This window comes from Astatotilapia calliptera, chromosome 13 (assembly GCF_900246225.1).
Source record: "Astatotilapia calliptera chromosome 13, fAstCal1.2, whole genome shotgun sequence".
Taxonomy (NCBI): Eukaryota; Metazoa; Chordata; class Actinopteri; order Cichliformes; family Cichlidae; genus Astatotilapia; species Astatotilapia calliptera.
In genome coordinates, this window is record NC_039314.1 from 18,724,411 (window position 1) to 18,749,308 (window position 24,898).

The 24,898-nt window shown below is 42.3% G+C and overlaps 1 protein-coding gene and 1 long non-coding RNA gene across 5 annotated transcripts; one reads left to right on the forward strand and one right to left on the reverse strand.

Moving 5' to 3' along the window:
* The first annotated feature begins 531 nt into the window (after positions 1-531).
* On the forward strand, positions 532-23,940 carry dachc (dachshund c). Of its 3 annotated transcripts, none has more exons than XM_026190558.1 (11): positions 532-1,584; positions 8,686-8,795; positions 11,784-11,894; positions 14,950-15,128; positions 15,790-15,910; positions 16,064-16,198; positions 19,302-19,498; positions 21,457-21,607; positions 22,366-22,494; positions 22,687-22,758; positions 23,855-23,940. In XM_026190558.1, the coding sequence occupies exons 1-11, from the start codon at positions 1,001-1,003 to the stop codon at positions 23,890-23,892; spliced, it is 1,827 nt and encodes a 608-aa protein (XP_026046343.1). In that variant the 5' UTR covers positions 532-1,000; the 3' UTR covers positions 23,893-23,940. The 3 variants fall into 3 exon arrangements, with proteins under 3 accessions (XP_026046343.1, XP_026046341.1, XP_026046342.1); XM_026190556.1 differs by having other exon boundaries at positions 535-1,584; positions 22,648-22,758; XM_026190557.1 differs by having other exon boundaries at positions 536-1,584; positions 21,460-21,607; positions 22,648-22,758.
* LOC113035199 (uncharacterized) lies at positions 15,137-19,465 on the reverse strand. 2 transcript variants are annotated; one of them, XR_003274321.1, is made up of 5 exons: positions 19,403-19,465; positions 16,568-16,617; positions 16,036-16,114; positions 15,923-15,954; positions 15,137-15,197 (listed from the first exon to the last, which is right to left on the reverse strand). It is a non-coding gene; the product is annotated as an uncharacterized LOC113035199 (long non-coding RNA). The 2 variants fall into 2 exon arrangements; XR_003274322.1 differs by lacking the exon at positions 15,923-15,954.
* Positions 23,941-24,898: the final 958 nt, after the last annotated feature.

Sequence of the window (24,898 nt, forward strand, 5' to 3'; positions counted from 1 at the left end):
CACACTGCTCCCCGGGCGCCTGCTTAGTGGGCTGCCCACTGCTTCACTGAGTGAATGGGTCAAATGCAGAGAAAAACAAGTAATTTCCCCATGGGGATCAATAAAGTATCCATTATTATTATTATTATTATTATTATTATTATTAATAATTGATTTTTAAAACATTTTATGAATTTTTTTAATCCACCTGTGATAACACTATCAGATTCTACACCGGCGGGGTGGTATTTTTCCAAATATTTAATTTCATTGACAGATCTGCATAAATCTAAAATATGTATTTTTTCATCAGCGCAATTAGAAAAATAGACTGCCCACAAAAGTCAAATACTACCACTTCTACATATCTAATATTTGATATATTAGAATAAGGCGTTCAATACTTTATTTAAAGCACTCTGCTTGTCATAATCAGATTTTTAAAAGTCCCTCTGATATCCATAAAGACTAGTATTTGGGGATAACACAAACATTTTCTCTCAGAAAAAGAACTGCAGTCATTTACTTCTTTCCCCCCCGAGGATAAAATAATTATACCCAAATATGTTATAGGAAGATTACCCTAATATGGAGATTTAAATGTTATAAAGCTGGAGATTGCATTGCTACAGACATCAGAGGCGTTAATATTTAGGTGTCGTTTCGTTAGGCGTTCATAAATAGGCTTATCCAAAGTTTATGTGGGCTAATCTTTGCTCTCTCTCCCTCTCCTCTCTCTGATCGCGTCTCTCACTCTCTAAGAATAAGCCCAGGCTCCTCCTCTTTATGTTAATGTGACAGTAGCATCTCCAGCTCTGAGACAAGCCTCCGCTCATTCTGATTCAAGTATGTGATCTGTTTTTCCACACACGGACCCCGTCTACTCTTCTTTCATCCCCCTCTCTCCTCTTCGGCACGCTCCATGCGCAGTTCACACTCTCCAAAGTGTATGCGTGTGTTCGGCCAAGTTACTTTCTTAAATAGTTGACTTTGAAGTTTACTTATTCTCCAGTTCTTGGTCATGACCACTATGGCAACTCCTGCGCCTCCGGCTCTGCTGCCCGCAGCTCCACTCGGGCACCACCCGGCGCCAAGTTCCGTGTCTCCGGCCACAAACTCTCCGCCACCTGCGGCCACCTCCGCCGCTTCCTCCCCGGCTCCTCCGGTGGCGCACCCGGCGCTGCTTCACCAGTTCAGGGCGGACCTCTTACTGCCGAACGGGACCCCGTTAAAGAGCGGAGGAGCTCCGGTGTCCAGCAGCGCTAAGCCCGTGTACGCCACTGCGTCGCCCGTAGAGAGCACGCCGCAGAACAACGAGTGCAAACTGGTGGAGGTGAAAGGTGCCAAACTGGCGTCGTTCACGGTGAAAGACAAGGAGCTCATCTGTTTGCCTCAGGCTTTCGACGTGTTTCTCAAACACCTGGTCGGCGGGCTACACACCGTTTACACCAAGCTGAAACGGCTGGACATTACCCCGGTGGTGTGCAACGTGGAGCAGGTCCGGGTTCTTCGGGGGCTCGGGGCCATCCAGCCCGGGGTGAACCGGTGCAAACTTATCTCCAGGCAGGACTTTGAGACGCTTTACAACGACTGTACCAATGCAAGGTGAGGCAGGGGTCCGGGGAGAGGAGAGCGAAGGGAAGGTGGGGAGGGTGGCAGTGTGATGGAGGGTTACCCAGCTCATTATTGAGGGAGGGGGAGTGCAGCAGGTGGGGTTAGCAGATAGCTACAAATATATCAAATTTGGGGATCAAACAGTCAGCAGGTCATGAAAAGGATCACAAAAATCTACATAATAATATAAACTCCATTATTACTAATAACCTTGTGTTATTTTATATCTAATAGGGTATCTCTACACAGTGTGTCTGTTATGTTTCAGAACTTGCCTACAAATGATTCCACTAATTTAAAAGCAAACTCAGTTTCCTTAAAGCTGCTGCATGAGGAAAAATACATTTTCCATATGTTTATTTATTTATTTTAGCTTTTATTGGAGTTCGTGTTTGATTTGATAATAACTGACTTGGGTCCAGTTAACCCCTTCTCATTTGCCACAGCACTGCTGCTGCTGGGGCTGTTACTAATTACCATTTTTATGGATGATAAACACTGTGATGGTGATTATGGTGTTGGCGATAATGAATTTTAGTAATCCTTATGAGAAAAACACTCTTAAAAGTTTCTCATGTTATCTGGGAGTCTGATCTCTGGCGCTGACATGCACGCACGCACTACTTCCCTTTCTCTCTGACACACTCACACTTGCACACATTGAATGTGACACTGTCATTCTGAGAAATTGATTCTTCACAGAAATTAATTAATTTTCATTTGGCCCCAAGCGGCAGCTTAAATCAGAACAAGCTCACTCACTCACTCACTGATCCCTTTACTCTCTCCCTCCTTCTCTTTGCCTCCCTCGCTCCATCCCTCTCTCTCTCTCTCCCTTCTTAATAACTTGCTGTCTTATCATATCAACACTCTTTAGCCCTGAGCATCAGAACAGAGGAGATGATTAAATGAATTCTCGGTATTTATGATGCGATTATGTAAATTAGCCTGTTTTGCAGAACTCTGATGGTGACCAGCTACATGGGTCATCAATCCAGTGTGCAGCAGATATGTTTGGATAAAGGGGCTAAATTGGCTGGGATTTGTGGTTTCCTGGTGCCTCAGTCTGCTGTTGTGCAGACCACATGCTCATAACAGCATGAGTTTGAATCCAGAACAGTGTGGATTAGTCTTAGTTTGGGGAATTTATATTGTTTGATGGTTAATCCTAGCTCCTTGGAGCATGAATGATCCAATTTACACCTGCCATTAAATGGAGATGGAGAATGCATCTAGATGTGCGCTGATAAATGCCAAAATACCGATTCTGCAATGTTTAAATTACTTTTTTTTCCCCCAGTTCTTTAGATTTACTGTTTGTAGGTAAGATCATTCCAGTGTTTTGATATGCCCTCATTTTATTTCATCTTTAAGCCGTTTTTGGTTTTTAAGTCAAAGTGTGGGATTTAAGACAAGCTTTGACTTGTTGAGCAAGCCCAGAAAAAAAACTCCAAAAAGAAACATACTATTGTGAGAATCAGCTTCCAGCTTTACATGCGTGGATTAACACCTGCACTTAAGCATTTGCGGCCCTCCAACCAAGACAAAATCCAGATGCATCTTCTGGCTGCTTGGGGATTTCTTCTATGTCTGGTGTTAATGGGAACGATGTTATACAACCCCCGAAAAATACACATCCTCTGCCGTCTCTAATTATCCACACAACACTCAAACAGCCTTTACTTAATGAGATCTTAAAACATCACTCGTCTGAAATCTTCAAACGACTTCTGTGATTCTTTGTCTGAAGGCTTCAAGTGTGCTGCGGTAGCCATTAGTATCAGCTCCACCTGCATTAGAAGTTTCTAAGTAATCCCCAGCGTGGACGGATCGACATACAATAGCAGGTAAAAAGTGAAACTCACGATGGCTTTTGTTTAAAGATTTCTGACCAAAGCGAAAAGTTTCAAGAACATCTCAGAGATTTTGATGATGCAGCTTTCCGACCACGTCAAGGCTGACTGAGGTTCCTGTTACTGATTAAGACAGCCATCACTTATTATTTTCCAGTTCACTACAGTGAGACAGGCTTGAAAAAAATAGCAGCCTTGTCTGATAGTTTAACATGACTAACAGAATGCTTTACATGGCTTTCATCCTGCTAGTTATTCTTTGGGCCGTTTGTTTATTCATTGGTCCTTTTTTTTTTTTAGATTAAAATGAAGTGGTTTTTTGAAGCAGTGTCCTCTGTTTACTGTTGTCTTTCCTTCTCCTCTTTGTCTCACTGTTAACTCCTGCTGTGCACACACACACACACACACACACTGACCACTGACTCATCAAACCATGAAGAAGGGCCGACTTCACCCTCACTCAAAGCCTAGTTATAATTCATGCATAGGTGACACACAAACACACTCTCTGTTAACACGCACACACAGAACTCACATGGTCACGCCTGTGTGTTTGCTGGCTTTGCTGCTAAATGACATTAGTTCCACAGTGAGAACATGGCGTGTAGGAGGCAACCTGATCCTCCATCCTTTTCTTTCTCCCTGACAAAGGAACAGTTTCATTCTCTGTTAGTAACACACATCAAATAGCTCGCTCAGGTCAAAGTGTGTGTGTGCATATAGTTTACAGATGCCCTATAAGTATTCATTATGCAGTGTCCATATATGCCTACCCTCCTGAATGTTACATAAAAGTAGTGTAACATGGCAAACTGATTACGTTAATAACAACACACTTGAATAGTAACACAGGATATATATTTATAAGTAATTGTATTTAAGGTTTGCAACTTATAATGCATTTTTATATTATTTCTATATATGCATTTTTTTTTAACTTGGCACCTGATTTGGACCATGCAGATAGGTTTGTTTGCCCTCATATTTGCATTAAGATTCTTGCCTCCAACCCTGTAAAATGAGGTAAAAGTAATTGTGCAAAGCATTGGAAAATGACATTTAAAAACAAAACAAAACTTAATGGCAATTTTTCCAGAAAAAAAGTCCATGTTACAGATAACAACTGGACAGATAGCAGTTTTCAGAGGACCTAATTTCTTCCAAAGAAATTGTCCCTATTAAAACTGCTGATAGTGTGTTATTTTTGATGAACCACAGTACCAAGGTCACATTTTCTTGGGAGATACTGCTGAAAGAGGCCCCTTTTTTTTCTAATAGCGTGAGCAAAATTCCATTTACCACAAATATATTTGGGTGGAAACAGAAATCCTTTTTTTGGGTAATTTTCAGCTGGCATTCACACGCTTTTCTTTGCAGCTCATGCAGCAGGGGCGTCAACAAAAGCAGAGTCAAATATATGAAGCAGGTGTTAATGTTACTCGAACTTAAATCAAACGACGAATGATGAATGAGACACAGTGGTATGTAGAGTACAACAAAAGCACCCTCTTTGTGTTTCTCGACTTGGCAGTGTCGAGCCAGTGTTTTTGTGTGTGTGTGTGTGTGTGCGCATGGGAAGGTGGACTTCTCAGAGCTGAGCCCCACTGCCATGCCATAACTCACTGTCAAAGTCAGCAGTGTTAGGATGAAGGGGCGGAGGGCTGTGTGTATGCCCATGTGTGTTCGAGTGTCTGTGTTAGGCTGGGGCGGTTAGCTCAACTTTAACCTCATCGCTCTTTTGATGTTTTATAGAGACGAGCACGATGAGATAGAGAGGGCCTCCATGTCTTCCACTGTGACAGGTTTTAATGGAGTACACATACTTTTCAAACGCACAGACACACTCAGTCTTGACACAGCTTTGACCCTGGAATGCGGGACAGGAATGTGAAGCGGTATCAGTTTAGGAGATCAGATTTTTTTGCCATGATCAAACGTCCTCAAAGTCGAGCCCCACTGTGTGTGTGCGTGCGCACGTCTGTCTGTGTGTGTGTGTGTTGTCCTGCCTGCTTCTTTCATGACATCATCACGCAGGCTTTCCTAATAACAATGGCGCAGAAAGCTTTTTCAGCCCTCGATTTGAGAGGAAGATCACAACATCAATCTTTCCCTGCCTTCTGTAACCACCAACATAAGTCTTCCTGCGTACAGCAGCGACATTATGATTTATCAAACCGGACCGTGACGGCGAATACAAACCCATGTGATAAACACAGATTGAAAGGATGGGAGCATGGGAGCTGTAAAGCGCCTCTAATATATTCAAAACAAAATCTTGTTTGAGCAAGTTCTCTTATTTTTTTTTCCCTCGCTCTCTCTCCCCACACATTCATATAAACACACACACACACACACAGCTGCTACCTATCACCACCTCAGTCCCTCCAAGCTAGTAGCTGTTCCACTGTTCCACTGTTTTGACTGTAACACTTCCTCTTCTTTCATTACTTTTCTCTTTCCCCTGTGTGTGTGTGTGTGTGTGTGTGTGTGTGTGCGTGTGTGTGTGTGTGTGTTAGCAAGGATAGAGATCTGTCATCTTTGTTGTGTTTTGTTTCTGTTCCACCTGCACTAAGCTCCAGCTGCCATGTTTGGCGTTTCATGTTTCAGGTAACACACACACACTAAGCTTGGAGGGCAGAACTCAATGTACAGAGCACCTTTATTTAAAAAAAACTGTGTGTGTGTGTGTGTGTGTGTGTGTGTGTGTGTGTGTGTGTGTGTGTGTGTGTGTGTGTGTGTGTGTGTGTGTGTGTGTGTGTGTGTGTGCGCATGTGTGGCCAGAGCGTTGGCATGAGGGAGGACGTCTGGGTGAGATTTTAATTAAAGTTTGAGACAAAGAGGTCATAAGCCATACACCCCCTCCTCTGCACACACACACACACACACACACCTTACACACACACACACACACACACACACACACACACACACACACACACACACACACACACACACAATGAACTGTTTTCTCTCTCCCCCCTCCTCTCTCTCATTCCATCCCCTCAGCTTGATGACTTTTCCATGAAAGGCTTTTTCATTAATCCTACCTCAGGGAACCGGTGCTCTCCAACCACACACACACACACACACACACACACACACACACACACACACACACACACACACCATGTACACACACACAAACACACTTGCATGCACAACACACACATAGACCTCCCTCCATGGGTCACTTTGATGTATCAACGCACTTGCAGACTAAACACAAAATTAGGTTTGAGTTCTTTATGCCCCCTAAAATGCAACATATACAAAGGCGCACACACACACACACACACACACACACATACAAAACACACCCACCCATCAGCGCAGACACGCAGAGGCCATTAATTAGTGTGTGCAAATAAACAGTAGTAAGGGAAAGGGAAGCGGCTGCAGTAAAAACCAACCATGGTCTTTTGGTCTCTGTGTATTTTATTTCCCCCCACTGATGTTCACTACTGCGTTTGTGTGTGTTTGCGTGCATCTGTTTGTGTGTGTGTCTGTGTGCATGTGTGTCTGTGTGTGTATTCATTTAAGGTGTTTCAACATCAGTTGCGGTGGAACTGTTACTTTACCTTCAAACCTGAGACCTAAAAATACATTTCCTGCTTTTGTTAAGCCCAGTATGCTGCTCTATAAGGACTGCAAAAGAATATTGTTTGTAATTTGAATGCGCCCCCCACCTTCACAAAAACTGCACATACTCCCACACAAACACACGTGCATGCGCACACGCACACAAAACACATACTTACAACTTTATCCCACTCACACATCCCTGCTGTATGTCTTTCATGTCGTGTGCGTGGGTATGCGAATCTACCTGAGTGTGTCTGCATGCTTGTGTGCGTCTCACTGTCTGCGTGTGTGTCTGTGATAGTGTGAGATATCTGATGTCAGCTGTCACATCCCAGTCGGTCTGGGCCCATAATAAGAGACAATAATAACAACTCATTAAAACCGAGGGCAGGAACTGTGGAGCTCATCGGCTCATCAAATTAACCTTTGAACACTTCATACACACGCGCGCGCACTCACACAAACCCATACACGACCCCGCTCATGCACACACTCACATTCCGATGTGCACGCACACGCACGCCCACACACACACTCACAATCTACCTGTTTTTCTCCCACAGTTAGTGACTACACAATCTTTCTCTCTGTCTTTTTGTCTCTCTCCGTCTCCCCCCTTCTCAGCCAGTGGGTGTGTCAACAGGGGATTGGTCCTTTCTGCTGTGTAATTGATGAATTATATGCAATATGCAAATGAGGCGCCATTAATCTCCTGACTGACAGCTTCGTTTATGGGGCCTTAATGACGGCTGGATTAGATTCTAATTAAAATCTGCTCAAAGACACCCCACGCTAGGAAGCTGCTGCTGCTAGTCTATCTCCCTCCCCCCCCCCTTTTTTTTTTTTTTACTCTTTCCCACCTTTTCTTACAATTTCAAACTCTCCCTTTTATTCACCTTTTCCTCTCGCTTTACACTCCTTGTCTTGCATCAACTTTTCAACTGTTCTCTCTGTTTCTTCAGCGCTCGGTCACTCCGTCTTCATCTCCTCTTGTTCCCCTCGCTCTGTCTCGCACTTGCCCACAGACTCATGTTATGTCAGGTTGCTATGAAAGGAGATGAGGTACGCTGGTTGTCATTAAGCCTGATGTGGCCCGTGTCATTTCCCCTGTCAGGACATTCACACCGTTTAGTCAGAGCCAAAGTGATGCCTGACAGCTTTTCACATACTTCCTCTAAGATTGATTGAGCATGCCCGGCTCAATCAAACCGCACACCCGCGCACACAAGACAAGAATCCATGTGAATCTGCTTGTAGTCAGTGTTTATTGAGGAAAAATTGTGGCACGGCGGGGAAAGAGGACTGAATGAAGGAAGGATTGAAGGAAAGAGGAGGCGAGCAAACACATTTAATAAGCAAACAAATGAATGAGTAAGCTGAACAGTAATGAGGTGCTTTATTGATGCCATAGGGAAACTCGTTTTTTGCTTGCTCGTATCCACAGGGAGGTCAGATTTGCTGTACAGCAGCCTTCCTGGAACCGGTCGGGTTTCAGTGTTTTGCTTGTTGACACTTCAGCAGGATCAGAGGTTTACAGGCTGAAGGACACTTTCTTTAACCGGGCCACCCATCTCAGTCTCGGCATGAAAAAGTGACTAAGTGGGTAAAGTATTAAACTGCCTAATTATTAATGCATGCTTGTGTTTTCCGCCTGCAGTTCAAGGCCTGGACGACCGCCCAAGAGGCTGCAGAGTGCGACAGAGGGCGGGACTCACCACATGCTGTCTCACAGTGGTCTGATGCATGCTGGGATTATACCTCCTGCAGGTGACCACCCAGACCTACACACACACACAAACACATAAATCGAGCATATTTTCTGAAGAAACAATATCACAACAGTGCATGAGCACAGTAAACTATTATGACAGTGTGTGTCTTAAATTACCAGTATGGCATCATGTGTAGTGCAGGGCATGTTCTTAAAAGAGTATAGGAAAGAAGCAAGTTTTGTTTTACACATATCACAATAAATTTCTTATTAAATTTTGACTTTCACCTTGTTTAACTGGCTGTGATAGTTTAATAATCAATATTTTCAGGTTCTGGTATTTTGTGTTTTCTCAATAATTTTTTGTCTACAGTAAGCGACTCACAAACGATCCCGATGTGTGCCCTTAGTCGGCATATTGATGTAAAAAAGCTGCTGCACGTAGAAAAAAGATGATTTGTTTAAGCAGGACAATCAGAGGAGGAGTACATATGTAGTGCAGTCAAATAATCGTCAATAAAGACGAATGAACAGTTGGTCCAACCACCTGGTCTTTCAGGAACAGAAATAGAAGAGAAATAGAAAGGAAGGCACATTTATTAATTTAAAAAAGTAAAAAAAATGTAATTACTGACACGTATGAAGTTGCAGTGCAATGTTTAAATGTGGGGAAAAAATTTGAATAAATGAAAATGCACTTATCAAAATAATATTTTATTTAATGTATATATATTAATTTGATTTTAATGCAAATAATATCTATAATCAGCTTTTTTAAGGTTTGTTCACATAGTTTCATGTATTTCAAGATTAACTATTTAATATGGTGAGAAAATTACTTTAGTATAGCTGTTACTTATAAAGACATTAACATTTAAGTAAACAAAACTAATATTAAAGTTTAATAATGGAAACATCTGTGATTGTATTCCATATTCAAGAAGTAAAGGAGAAAGCCTGTGTAATCACCCCTTTACACAATTTTTTCTGATGTCAGGGTTCACCAGACAAATCCCTCCTAGTGACACGTTGTTGCTTCAGACAAGAGTAGCGGTTAGCAAAGTTCAAAAACTGTTCTTGCTTCAGCTTTCAGAGTGAAAGCAGTGATCTGGCAGCCAGCTGAGTTACCCCATCAGTTTAAAAAGAAAAAAAAAGAACAGGTTGCTTATGCAGAATGGGGCGGGTTTCACCGCTTTTCCAAGCAGACCCCCGTGATGGCACATTTTACCCCTCATCAATAGTATGAGGAGGTGGGGTTCGGGGAGGTGACCGCTGTGTTGATTAATAAAATTAGCATACGCACTGCTGACATATGAGAAACAACTCATAACTTGCAAGCTTGGTCTTTTTTTCTTGAATTATAAGTACAGCGTTCCCTGTTAAGCCCTCTGTTGAACTGGGTTAGAATCATAATCTCTAAAAGCTCTGAAACCTCTTTGAAATTCATTTTATAATTGAAGTGAGGATGTGTTTAGCTTGGTACTGTAAACCTTTAAGTTCTTATTGTGTAAAGGAGACTTTAAATCGTTATTTGTGCTTTTCAGTATGAGTTAGAATTTATGATCAATTTGAAGTGTTTGCACATCTGGCACTTAAACTTTTACAATCTGAAGCTGCATGTTACATTTATATTCTGACTTTCGATGAGCAGTCTGCTAAAGGCCATGGCGCTGCTTGTTTTAGTCACGGTTTTGTGTTTGAGTCCCTTTTGTAGTCTGTGTGTGTTTGTGTGTGTGTGTGTGTGTTGCAAAGAGAAAGGGAGAAAAGTAATTGTTGGCACCTCACCGCTCTCAAAGTTGCCCTTGGCTTTGTGCTCTTCACTGCAACCTGATCTTTTCATTCCCCGCCTCAAAAGAAGCCATTTTCTATTAGCCTCCGCTTCCTCTCACTGTTCAAAGGTGCTTGAGTGTGTATGTGTATTTGCGCGCGTGTGTGTGTGCGTTGTGTCTGCGCGAGCGTTCAAGAGCATCTTTCTCAGTGGGAAAAAAGAGTCTTTTTCCACCAAAGGAGAGGGCACGGCGGCAATGTCAGTGCTACTGATTAGAACTGGCCACATGAGAGGGGAGAAGGAGACAGAGAGAGGGAGGACATTTGAGCGTAAAAGGCAGGGGAAAATCTTTGATGTGATCCTCCTTAGTCTCTTTTTCTCGCCCTCGTGTACTCGCGCACACACACATGCAGCACAGTGGCTTATGTCCCGCTGTGATGCTGACATTTGAAAAGGTAACGTAAGGAGAGGGGATGGGAGGAGAGAAGGGGAGAGGGCAGGAGAGAGAAGAAGAGGAGACGAGAAGAAAAAGGAACGATTTTGTTGTGGCTGTCGACGTCTTCAGCTGTTCACCTCAGACACCACGTCTGATGGGAGCGTAGAAAACCACTCAGCAGTTCAGTTTGTTGCAAATGTTTAGACGTATTGAAGACCAGGAAATTAAGACTTACGGTCTGTTTGTGTTTCCTCTGCCGTGTTTGCACAGTTGTGTGGTTTGTCTGAACTTTAATAATTCAACGTGTTTGACTGTGTTAGCACAAGACATATTTAATTTTCTATTTTACAGGGTGATCTGAGGGTCAAACTACCTTCTGGGGTTCAACGCACAAATTAAAACATGGCTCGCATTTTTTCACTCTCTATTACACATTATCCAAAAGTGCACAACCCCCATTAGAAAGTATCTTCACTTTTTGCCTTGTGCGTCTAATTCGTACCGATAACGAAGTTCTCTCTGGATGAAAGGTGGAGCTGCTGCTGCCGCTGCTGAGTGTTATCCTGTGCTCTGTGCTGTGGGATGTGATATCCCTGTGTGGGAGAGATGAATGTCTTGGCTTGTTCCTATCACTGCTGATTCCCTGGCAGACTAAATGGCCAGTGCAGCGGTGCAGTCAGAATGAATGTCTGGCCCCTGTCCTCCTATGACAACCTCCTGCCTACCTACTGCTCTAATCCTCCACCGGGGGCCATTGATCTGGCTCTTATTGATTCTTTTTCTTTCTTTCTTTCCCTCTTTTTCTTCATCTCTGCATCTGTCTCTGTCTCTCTCTCTTAGATCTCTCTGCCCTGGCCAAAAAGATCAAACTGGAGGCGATGGCCGGTTACCACAGCAACCAACAACATGGCGGGCGAAACGGAGAAAACGGCGACCACAACCCCGGACTGGGTGAGTCTCATCCTTTTTTTTTGGTACGTGCATATGTGAGTGTGTGAGTGTTATGTTAATCACGACCCGCATAACACTGTTGAACACATCTGTGATGCCAAGTCAATACAACTTGAGCAGCTGTGTTTATGAACCAGGCTGATTAAAACCAGGATGTGACATCACCTCTGCAGCCTGTATGTTTCCTTTGAGAGACAGTTAGTAGAAAAACAAACAACAGCAGCAAGATCTTGAGATGAAATGCAACAAAGGATATCTGGGTGAGGTAATCCAAACAAATATATAAACACATCTATATAAATTACTGCTTCTGTGGTGTTTTTTCCCAGCTTGTAATAATTGACTATAAGGCTGAATTTTCTCCAGCTTGGATTAGTTTGCATATTTGTGGTACTCAATAAGATTCAGGAATCATTTCCTGAAAAACGCAGTTGGTCATCTGCTCTGTGGCCTCAAAACATTGCCGGCAAGTCATTAGTACTTATTAGTCATCCCAATGAGAGAGTGTCGACTCAGACCAGCTTTGTTAGTCACACTTGTTTGCCATAAGGAGAGAAATTAAATCAGGATTTTTCTGGAAAAAGTCTTGCCTTTCAGAGCTGACAAAGGAGTGTGCTCTCATTTACAGTTTGCCCCTGGAAAGCAAAGAATCACCTTCTCATTTTTTTTTAATCGAATCCCTGTTGGCTGCTCATTACATGTTCAGATATTCTCCTATTTTAGTCATATGTTAGAAAAACCCGCTCCCTTCACAGTGCCCATCCCTGGCTTTGCAGCGAGGGAGAGCAGCCAGCAGATCTGGAGCATCGGTGCACGGTAGTAAGCACACGGGGATGATAGAGAGATGAATAAGATGAGAGGCTGAAGCCAAATCAATAGTCTTCTCTCTAATTCACTATCCTGAATGCAAACGACAAACGCTGGACAATCGATGGCGGGACGGGCACAAGCACGCGCCCCCCACCCGCACACACACACACACTCACACACTGTTATCGACAGGTTAAAGCGACATCAGTGTGTTTAGACAGATGACTGGGCTTATGGAGGTCTGTGTGGAATATGCTATCAGCCAGACACACAAACACACACACACTTAACATGTGGAGCACAGCACAAGGCTTTAGGACAGAAATGTCCTAAAAAATGTCCTTACAGTTAAATCACTGTATGTTTAAACCCATTATTACCTTTTTCTTTTTTTTTTTGCTTTGTGTGTACGGTGCTTGTGTCTGTAAACAATCCCAACATTAAGCATTGTTTACCATTGCATACACTCACTTACAACTGCCTGCATCTGTGCACAGTTAGATGGCATGGTTACCACCAGCCATTATAAACCTGTAAAGCTTAATCACTGTTAATGATAGAGTCAAGTGGAAACACACACACTCTCTCACACACACACACACACAAACAGCACAGGCATACATACACACATAAGCACAATGTGTTTTTTCCATACCGCCACCCACTGCCTTATGGGAAGGATAGGCCCCTACCAGAGCTTTAACCACTACAAAGGCAATCTCAGATTACACACACGCACACACTCACAAATGCTGAGTGTGACACCTTATGGGCTGGGGAAGAGCAGGGAGCAGCCATTTCTGCATTTAACAAGATCTTCTGGGAAATTTACAGTAACTGTGTGTTTACAGTAATGGTTTGTTTGGATAAACATAAGAGAGGCACTTTGACTTTTGATGTTTTTAATGAAACATAAGAGAAAGTGATGGGAGGGCAGAGAGAGTGGAGAGGGGGGGATAAAACAGAGTTAGGATGAGGGATAGAAAAATGAAATTTATGGAGGCAGGTGGGATTGGAGTTGGGGTTGAGGGGGGTGACAAAAGTGGAGCGCTGGTTTCAAACCAAGGCTTAATATTTAGAGTTGGCTCATAGTTGATTGTTGGAGCATCTGGTTATTCAGCTCCATTCAGACAGATCTTTTGTTTGGATTGGTTTCTGCTTTGGGCAAGTGAGAGACTAATCTGCCAAATGCACAAAGCACTGCACATATGTCCAGCGAGCCCAACTCATAAAGTCAACGCCTCGCCCTTTATTTCTTAGTTTGCCTTTTCCCCTTCTTTCATTCTCTCCCTTTTTCTTTCTTCCCTTTTCTCTCTTTATTTGTTCTATTTCATCTCTCTTCTTTGGATAGCCTTTTTTTTGTTTCCATGCACTCGTTCTATTATTTGTGACAATTGTGCGGAATAGAGTCCAAGATTTTTTCCTTTGTGTTTATAATTACCCAGCGTGCATTGCTGGCCCAGCACCAGGACTGCCATCAGCTTCTTTTGTTCCACTTCCTCCCTGTGTTTCTTTTGTTTTTGTTTTTCCTTTTATTAAATGATAAATATTTATGTCATTTTCTACCCCTCCCCCCCAACAGGATTGTTTGCTTCATGAATAGAAGGACTGCAACAACCCACTAGGGTGCTGTGGAGAGGAAGGATTTTCTTTAAAGATAGTGGATGCTTGTCTTAAAGAGAAGAGCGCGAACGACAGATTGGCCGAGATAATAGGAGTTTAGTTTCAACTGCTGAAAACGTGTTAATTTATGGTAAAGAACACCGGGGTGCTAACAGAAAAGTTATGTGTTTTTCCCTTGACTCCAGCAGGGCTGAATTTGTAGGTTTCTTAGCGCTCAGAAAAAATCTCGAGGCCATCAAAGCCTTTGAGAAACAGCCGTGTCTTCCTCTACTCTGTTGCCTTTTCTTCCTTTCGACATTTTTTTCACGCACATTTTCAAGTTGTGATTTAGAAGCAGAGCAGTCATCCAGGTAATACAACAAAGAGGAATGACGCTGGTTTTCAGATTTATTTCTTGTCATGAGAGATGCTGTGCATTTTCAGTTCAGTAAATGACATTGGGCCGAACAGAGGAAAGCCTTTTAAGATGTGATGGGTAAAAAAAATAAAACAAACACAGCTGAAGGTAAAACGAAAGAAGCCCCACATTTATGACGAGCCAGCCTGGTCTGACTTATGAAAACCAACTGACTGTCTTACTCCATCTTGTTCTCCTTCTTTTTTTTATTCTTTTCTACTCCAGTTCTTGAGCAGTTGCCCTTCATGATGATGTCACATCCTCTGATCCCTGCCAGCCTGGCGCCAGCCTCCGTTTCCATGGCGATGGGCCAGATGAACCGACAGAGCATGCTGGCCAGCATGGCCAACGTGGCGCATCTCCACGCCAACCCCCCTGCCAGGGCTCCCACCTCCGTCATTAAGGTGAACTCAGAGGCCCATCAGCCCGGTGGATCTGACCACGAGCCAGTAATCGCCTGAGTCCGCGTGATGCTCAGGGAAGAAATCAGAGTTTAAGATTTACATCGAAATGTTGTTTCAAAACAAAACATTTGCTAAAACAAATTTCTCCCAACGTTTAACATCCAAAGAACTAGTTCTCATCTCTACATCTTCTAAATGATTCAATCTCTCTATCCTTTACGTGCAAAATTAGGAATCAAGTTATGGATCGCTACCAGAATATAATTAGTCGTTTCTTGGCTTCAGGTCAATCCAATATCTATTTATGCATTTTTCAGATGTGCTGCATACCAACAGAAAATGCAATCCTCTTCGCCAAGTTGATGACTTTGCTTAAAAATAAACCGCTATGTATAATTAAAGAAATTGAACCTGTTAAAATAAATTAGTTTGAAGAGACACATAAAACACATCAAATTAACAAATCACTCACAGTTTTCCCAGTGTCTCATCTCATAATGTTATTAAGTATGGTTTTGATGATTGGTTAGGATGGCTTAAAAGACCTGAAAGTAGATTTCTGGATTCTCGTTTTTGTAAAGTTTGATTTTTGTGAGCTTTGTGTGTCTTTTTATTATCCATAATTTCAGTTGAAATTGTGTGCCACTTTGGTGCTTCTTAGGAGCGAATGCGTGACAGCCCCTCCCCGTCTCCCTCACTGGAGGAAGCTCAGCTGTCGTCCAATCACAGCAGCAGTGTGTCAAGTTCACCATCTCACACAGAACGCACTGCAGAAACTACACGTATGTACTCACTTGTGTACGCATAGTATTGTGGCAGGTTCAATCTGTTCAAAAATACATACATATATATATTATTTATATTTTATTTTCTTAGCTATAACAGGAGCTATAAGTCCGTTAATAACCTTTTTGCGTTGTATGTTTTCTCTCCAGATCCGCTCCATGACGGCCTGTCGTCAAGTCACAGTGTGTTGGGTCATTCTCCTGGTTCGGTGCAGGGGGGCAGAGATACAGATGGGACTTCAGTGGAATACAACAAGGAGAACAAGAGGAGCCACTCTGACAGAGGTAAGACAGTCAGCGCTTGAAGTTCCAAAATCTTAAAGAGTGTGTGTTGACCTCACTGCAAAGGTCAATTTATAACTGCTTTCTGAGAATATATTGTATAGTTAGTCATTAGTCATTTAATAATGCTTACTGATTATTTCTCAGACAGATGAATTGCCTTTGAAACAGGTCTGTCAATGCAGAACAGCAAGCATTCAGTTTCCTTGCAGTTCACCTTCATCCACAGCACATTGTTATTTAAAGGCAATTTAAACACCTCCGTCACCTATCTGAGAGTTTCTCATTAATTATTTATTTTTAAAGAAAGAGGGTTCAACAAGAAAGAAATCAGTATATCAGTAACAGGTCAATGAGCATTCACCGTCTTACCCTTTCTCTCCACTTTCTCTCCTTCTTGCTGTCAGTGGCCCCCAGGCTCCCTGCGGGGAGCAAAGACAAATAATTCTGCAAAACAGGACTCCATTAGACCAGGAAGCGGTGTTACATTAGCGAGCCATTTGCTAGGCCGCGGTCTAACGAGCCAGGCGGCCTCCCGCGCTCTCAGCTGGACCTCATCTGCATAACGACTGCCTCCCTGTCGTTAGGGCCTGCGTTGCCACGGCGCTGCAACGTCAGTTGTTTGGTTCTCTCTGTCAGGGAGGTTTGCATTAGCTTAATGAGGACTGCTCAAGGACAAACAGTCAGCAGAAATCTACTGCGAGAGAAAAAGAGAGAGAGACTGTTTGTATGCGAGTTTGTACGTGTGTGCGTGCATGTAAATGTATTCTAATACGGAATCGCATTATTCAGTAATTGAATCTAAAAATCACAAAGGCCTCCCAGGTACGGTTTCTGATGCTGTCAGGTGTCTGACAGTATTGACAAAGCAGCGAGGGCACCAACAACGTGAGCGCCATGCATCACACGTTGCATTTATGTGATTGATTTTCAATTGATTTTCCTGCATGCAAATGAAACGCATGTGCATTTACTGGATTGCAAACTTTTGTGCTTGACCTAGAACATCACAGGATAGGCTTTATCGTGGATTGAGCAGAGTTTCAAAGAGCACTTCAGCGCTGTCATTCTGTCAATCCATTGTATGATAATCTGCGAGTGTGTGTATGCGAGTCCGTTTTTGGCTGTGTGTGCTGTTTTACTGGTCTTTGAACAACGTATCCATGCAGCAAAGATCAGAGGCCATCCCTGACACCTCACTCCCATTAACCAAACATCAGCAAAATTTTATTCTCTCACTGTCTCTCTCTTTCGCTCCCCCCACTCCCCCTTTTTTCCCTCTTCCGCTGACTGGCAGTCTTCACGTGGTGAAGTTCATTAGCCCTGGGGACGGGTGGGAGAAGAGTAAGCGAGACGGGGTGGGGGGGGGGAAGAAGTTGGGAGAAAAGAGAAAAACAGACAGTGACCTTGGTTAGAGAGATGGGTAAATGATCAAACAAGCTGGCAGCTGTGTCTGTGTGTGTATGTGTATGCCAGACCTGTGTGCGAGTGTGAGGTAAAGTAGGCGTAAAACTGTAACTCAATAAAGGATCAGTCACATCCAAGGAGCCTGGGGAGCCCACGCTGCTGACTGCGCACTTCAGCAGCTTCGAATATGTGTGTGTGTGCGTCTGTATGAGAGCCACAGGAGTGTAGTTGGATGCCCTCCGCTGAGCTCGCCAGCACCTGCTAATTACCTTTCTCTACAGAGCAATGCTTTTAGCAAGAAAGAGGGAGAAAGGGGAGGGGGGGGGGTATTGCTTCTCATCTGTGAAACACCTTGAATGTGACAGTTGCCAAGACGTGAGGCCGAGGCAGTGTGGGGAAGGTGGGTGGATTTGGAGCAGAAGATGCTGTGGTCAGCTAAGTGGAGAAAACACTGTCATTTGTCACAGACAGAGAAAACTGCCAGATATCACATCGCACGTTCACACTCGTCTCTGCTCCAATAACTGCCGAACTCCCAGGACGTCTTCGTCCTCGGCGGCTCTGAAGACAGTAGACGCATAAACTGAGCAACTGCCTGATGCAAGGGGGAAAAAAAACATGCAGGAAATGGCTAATCTTCATCTCCCTCTCTGTCACGAATAGGGTACACGCAGTTCTCAGGTTTACAAACAGATGGTCATCCATAATGCAGGTTCTTAGCTGGTTTTATGGGAGATGTCAAGCTGTGGTGCATTATCAATAGGCAGACTGCCATCTAATAAAGGGTAACCACATTTTTAAAACCCCAAACCAGGACGTTTGTGCATGTGTGCACGAACTTGCACGCAGTAATTAGTGTAAACACCTATTTGCTGTTGGGCTTGATGTGTTTACAAGAAATTAAGTAAATTATATTAGTAAGCTAGAAATTTCTGTGCTTTGATTACATATTGTCGCAAGAATGAAGATCTTTTTTGCTGATTTTAAACAAACATTAACCAAGATATACTATACTAATAGGATTGAAGCACACACTTGATAAAAGAGACAGTTGTAAGACAAATTACTAACACAGTAAGTATTGTCAAATATGCATGCCACTTTTCAAAGGTTTGCTCTTTTGGAAGGAGAATAGATGTTAAAAAAACAAAAAAACAAACAGTGCCTAGACCACAAAATACATTTGGAAGCTCAAGAAAATCGAATCGATTTTTATACGTGTACATTATTTAAATCACTCCTTCTTTGCAGGAGGCTTTCAGCTGAAGTGTTTTGCTTTTATAATCTATATGAAATACGCTTTGTCAACTTGTATTTAAAATTATCAACTATCAAGATCCACTTTCTAGCTTTTTCCAGAGCTCTCTATTGTCTCTTAGTGGATGAAGAATATATTAGAGTAAATGACGTACCAGTTATCATGATAAATATAAATGTGTAAATTGAAAGTCTCATACACTTATAGCCTTATCTTTGTTTTCTCAAAGTGGTATTTACCACGGTCAGTAATTTACTTTTCTTGCTCTAATAATTTTGTTATTGATCCTTACTTCACATAATGAAGTGATGGCACCCCTGTGTGTGATTCCTTAAGAGTCTGTGTGAAGGTGAAAGCCATGGGCTCACTGTGGTAAACTGATTCAGTCAGATGTGCATCAGCCTTACAGACTAGACATCAAACTGTCTCTCTTGCCTCCAGATAACACCTCCTTGGCCGCTCAGACGACCAGGGAGAGCTGTGATAGACAAGTCTACCAGAAACCCCCATCAAGCAGGGAGGGCTGTGAGAGGGTTTCTTACCCGGCAGGACAGAAGCTCCCAGCAGGTCTTCACCACACTCCCTTCATCTTCCCGGAAGGCTTGTCCTCCATAGAGACCCTGCTCACGAACATCCAGGTGAGGCTCTGCCGGGCTTTATTGTTATTATTATACCCCAAGATGAATAGGAAGAGAGATGAGCCACTCTTTGGGATTTCCTGAAATGGTAAATAGTAGACATTTAGGATATGCAGTAATTCAGATGGGCGTGTGCTGACCTGCTTCTCAGATTATACATCTTTGTTATAGTATAGTCACAATGAAAGCCCTCTCTGGTTGGGTTTTCACAGGGAGAAAATAAATAACCCATCTGACCCTGAAGTGGTGATGGCAGTTAAAAGACCAGCATTTTTTCCCACTCGGTAATCCTAACCGAATGTGATGACAGACAAAGATTTGCCTAAATTTGCCTAAAAAAGATTAATTGTGATTGTTATACTTTTACAATTAGGAGACTTTTTATGTTAACATGAAATGTTCAGAAACACCGTCTTTTTCAATTTGTATTAGTAAGGTTCAGCTGGTAAAGGGTTTACTTTTTTAATGTTGGTGTTAGAGCAGGGCGATATGGCCAAAAATATTTATCACGATATATATTTGAAAATTTGCGATAACGATATAACCGACGATATAATTGATGCGAGACAAAATACAACTCCACAACATTACTAGCGCAAAAAGACAACCTTCCATTTATTTTCACTTAAACAAGAAGCTGGTTTTTATGTACATTAAAGCTTTATAAAAATGTAACAGTGCAAATGCAAATTCCTTGCTGAAAGTTTAACCAAAAGGCATTTCCAGTAGAAATGGGCTGACATATCCTGAGCATAACCATGTATAATATCCACTGAAGTTAAAAAGAGGTGCTTTGCAACATTAAACTGCATTGTGCAGTACGTATTTTTCGCACCATAAGGTGCACGGGATTATAAGGCACATTAAGCGAAACAAAGCAGTCAGATAAATCAAACTTTATTAAACTCATTCTTCTTGCTTCCTCCACTTCTGTACCATTGATTCATTAATGTTGAATTCTCTGGCAGCTGCTCTATTCCCATGTTGTTGCAGTATATTAATGACTAACCTCGTATTGTGGATGGATTATCTCAGTTGTTCTCCTGACTGAAGTTTGGTCTGTTTACAGCATCCTGCCATGCGATTGCATTTGTCTCTAACCATGAAGAACCTTCACGTTAACTTTTATAAGTGGAAAAGTGTTAGTGTTCGTCCTCCAGCTTCACTGTTTATGTTATGCTAACATAGCTGTGTCGCTAGCGATCACATAGCACATCATTATATACCAGCTAGCCCAACTTCAGTAACCCTACAAACGTCACTGCTGTTTAGTTTCCTGTCTTCATTTATGTTGGAAGTGATAGCAGAGCTGTACGTTTGATTTTTTTCAGAAATCTCTCCGTCAGAACATGCTATATCATGCTTAGGTAACTAGCGAAACTAGCGAGCTAACTTCCGCTAGCTTCCTGCTAACTTCTAACTCCGTTAAATGTAATAACTTTTGTTTTCATGGATGCCTGGAAGTTAAACTTTATAGTTACACCTGGTAAAGCAGCAATGCTGATCGTTTTATTAAAGATGAAAGAATTTAGACAGTTTTTAACTCTAAGTGATGCTGCAGTGTTGTCTGACCTGAAGTATACGGAGTTTAGGACCCAGATTACTCCCAGATTTAAGAGCATCTTAGTCCGACAAATATGACAATAACAACGGCCACTTGCATGTTCTGCAAAAAAATGTGCTTTGTTGTGTATCTGACGGACAAACACCAAACCAGTTCCACATCACTGAAGTTGCACCATTTTTACAAACCAATTCTGGTTCATCTGTTTCACTCAACAATCGGCCATGTGCGTATGAAAACAAAGGCACTGCGCATGCGCGTTTTACTCCCATTCTATCGCGATATTTCATTTTCCTATCGTTGCCTAACATTATACCGGTATTACCGTGAACGGTATAATATGGCCCAGCCCTAGTTGGTGTAACCTGTTGCTGTGTGTCTGTGTGTCTCCAAGCAGGGTCTACTGAGAGTTGCCATAGAGAATGCCAGGGCGCAGGAGAAACAGGACCAGCTGGAGAGGACAGAGTTGAAGATGGAGCTGGTCCGAGAGCGGGAGCTCAGAGAGACCTTGGAGAGACAGCTTAGCATGGAACAGAAAAACAGAGGTAGGCTGCTCCACATACAGATGAGTTAGAAACAAATGTCAGTGCTAACTCGAGATTTTGTCTCTGGAAATTATTCTAGTTGGCAAGTGTTGATTGGAGTGTTACATTTGGCCCTCGTGAATTTATTAACTCTGGCACGGTGTGGATTTTACTGTCGAAACACTGACAAAATCGGCCGTGCAGCTAAACAAGAGTGGTCTAATCCACTTGTAAAGCTGACAGGACGTCCATTATCGGGAAAATCAGATAAGGAAGTGAGGACACCTACTGTATATTACCCCTCAAGGCATCTGCAGAGGTGAATTAGACTAAAGTTGGCAGTCTGCTACAAACTAAATCAAGTTTGGCAAGTTTACAAAAGCTGTCGTATACGGCACGGTCAGACAAAATTCCAATCAAGGACAGTTTGGTTGATGAGGACACACCAGGTGGGGAAGCATGCAACTTGTGGTGGAAAATGACCACAAAACACAAAAACTGAAAGAGCCGCGTGATGTTGCTTACCTGTTGCAGGGGTTTTTGAGCAAATGCAGAGTTTGCTATACTTTAATAGCATGTTGACCTCACTTACTAAGGTCAAAGTGCCATCAGAGCTTTTGTTGCAAATATCCACCAAGGTCAGAAAGCATCCAACACTGCATGCAAGTCAAGCATTAAAAAAAGCACCTTAATATTTTGATTGCAAAGTTTGAACTTTTCTGACATCCTTTCACACTCTTGGCCGTCTGCTTGTTCCTTTCTTCCTCTTCTTTTTTAAGTTCTTATCCAGAAGCGCCTGAAGAAGGAAAAGAGGAGTAAAAGGAGACTACAGGAGGCCCTGGAGGAGGAGGTGAAACTCCGTGATCAGGCAGAGCACAGTCTCCTGCACACTGCCAACACACACACAGGTACAGAAATGGTTTTGACTCAGAATTTATTTAAGTGACTAAATCCTTCGTAATTCTTCTTTTCATATCTAATATTGCCCAAGCCTTCACTACAGTGTAGCCTTGACTGTTCATTAGCCTCTAATTAAGTGTCCTTATTAATTAATGGCCAAGCTACAGGCCATCAATCATCAGCAGCCCCTCCCCACACAGAGCCTGTGACCCAGGACTCGGATGGGAACAACCACGATGACAGCAGGGTGGACACTAAGGCAACAGTACAAGGTACAAGTGTCCAGATAACGAAGGCAGCTTTCTCAGTATGTAGAGGTGAAAACAGGCGTCACATTGTGATTAAAAAAATTGTGGAAAAAATCCTGCACAAAAGCTGTCACTGCTGTAATGTTCTGCCACCAAAAGACAACTTAAATGTGATTAATACAGGAAATGCAAACAGAAATGCACTAAACTTAAAATTTTAAACAAGTGGGGACTAATTGATTTAATATTAATGGCTAAAAACTGACGTAATGTTCCCAAAAAATACATATACGTAGTGGCAGGAATTTATTTAGCAGCTATCGACCAAGCTGGGGAAGGAGATTTCTTTATTTCACCTACTCACTGCTTTTGATGCTTAACTGACCGGTCTACTGGAAGAGTTTTCAAAGATTTCACAGGGAGACCACTCCTGAGAAATTGAACAAAATGAAATGAAGCATGAGACAGTTTTCTGAGGTTGCCGGTTTAATGGAGACAGGCATTTAATATATTTATTTTGCCACCTTTATTGTCTTCATAGATTAATGAGAAAATCCCACATGTAACATCTTAAACAGACAGAAAAAGAAATGGCCATGATCTCTAGCTCGGCCTCATCAAAAGAGTGCATGGTTTCAGCCCACCTCTGCTCCGCGCTGTGCCAAGACCGCCATACCAAACAGCGTGCTTGTTCAAAAGCAATTTTTAATTGAATGTCAGTGAAGCAAGAAGAGAACTGGCCACTAATTAATGGCTGTCTTAATTGTCCTCATGACGAGTTTGTTTGGACATCATTTGCATAATTAACACCCAGTAATAAATCATTTAAAGGGGAATTGTCTGTCAGACAGCAGGGCAGGATGTGCTTCCTTTGTGCCAGGAAGTTTTATCGCCAAAAATGGAGATCAGCGGCAGAAAAACACTTTCAACTGAGCCTTAATAATGTTCTTTTGTTAATGATCTTTGCTTGTGGCTCTATAGGACCTTCTCGATATTGAAATTAGTGAATGAATTGGATCCAGCACCGTGCCTTTTACTGTTAGAATAATGCTTGTCTCCCCTGAAATTGACAAATGTTATTGTGCTGAAATTTTATTCATTATCGTTTTTATTGTTTCAGAGGGGAGAGTGTTTCTGCAAACCACTGGGATGTACTGAAGAGGATGGATGGATGGATGGATGGATGGATGGATGGATGGATGGATGGATGGATGGATGGATGGATGGACGGACGGATGGATGGATGGATGGACAGAGTAATGAAATTTCTTCATTCATGGGAAATACAATCGACAGGCATGCTCAGTCGCGCAGTGGCATCTCCACATCCCCAAGAGGACCCCTTCCTACATTTTCAAGAGTGACATTTGAACTTTCTCATTGTTCTCTTGTTTAATTTATTGCATTTATCACCAAATTCTAGTGGGAAAAGTACTGATGTTGTGTTTGACTGTGTTTCTTTCAATCAAGGTTTTTAGATCCTAGACGAAAATGACCATAGTTGTTTTTTTGTCAGTGCTGTTTATCTCGACACAAGTGATCGATATAACTTGTAACAGAGTTGTGTACATATATATAGTCATCATTTTTGTTATCGCTATCAGGAAGAAAAAAAAAACTCATAATGGCATGTTGTACAGTCAGGAAATGACTTGTATTGTGTATGTTATGCAGTAGTGCAGTTTGACAATACAAACAATACAAATCCTTTTTATTAAATTGTGTCACTGTTTCTTTCTTTATTTTACTAGTGTAGTCTCTGATGACATTTTTCATTTTGTTTGTCTTCATTTCTAATTTATGGATTTATATTAAACTTTTTGTAAAAAGTTGCCTGAGTGGAGGAAGAGATGGTCCATGTGTATTATGCATTGTGAGGGTATGGAGAGGGACGTGGCATTGATTCTTGCTCCATCCTTAAAACCTTCCACGCAAGTATTGATGGCAAAGAGCAGGGTCATAACTGACAGGCTGATTAATGACACATGTTGAAAAGACACAATAGTTCTCATTAAGAATGGATCATTTTGAGTCAACAATTAGTAGTTGGCACCTTTTTTTTGTTAAGAACTTGACAACAACTTGTGGAAGAAAATAGTACACTTGTGGCTATTTATGGTCTTAGTATTTATGCAGGAGACAGAACCCTGCAAAATCAAACTAA

What these genes read in the sequence shown, in the direction of transcription:
- dachc (XM_026190556.1), top strand. Translation starts at nt 1,001, where the DNA reads ATGACCACTATGGCAACTCCTGCGCCTCCGGCTCTGCTGCCCGCAGCT. An exon ending in AACGACTGTACCAATGCAAG is followed by an intron (nt 1,585 to 8,685) that starts GTGAGGCAGGGG and finishes TTCCGCCTGCAG; the next exon opens with TTCAAGGCCTGGACGACCGC. An exon ending in CCCTGCTCACGAACATCCAG is followed by an intron (nt 19,499 to 21,456) that starts GTGAGGCTCTGC and finishes TGTGTCTCCAAG; the next exon opens with CAGGGTCTACTGAGAGTTGC.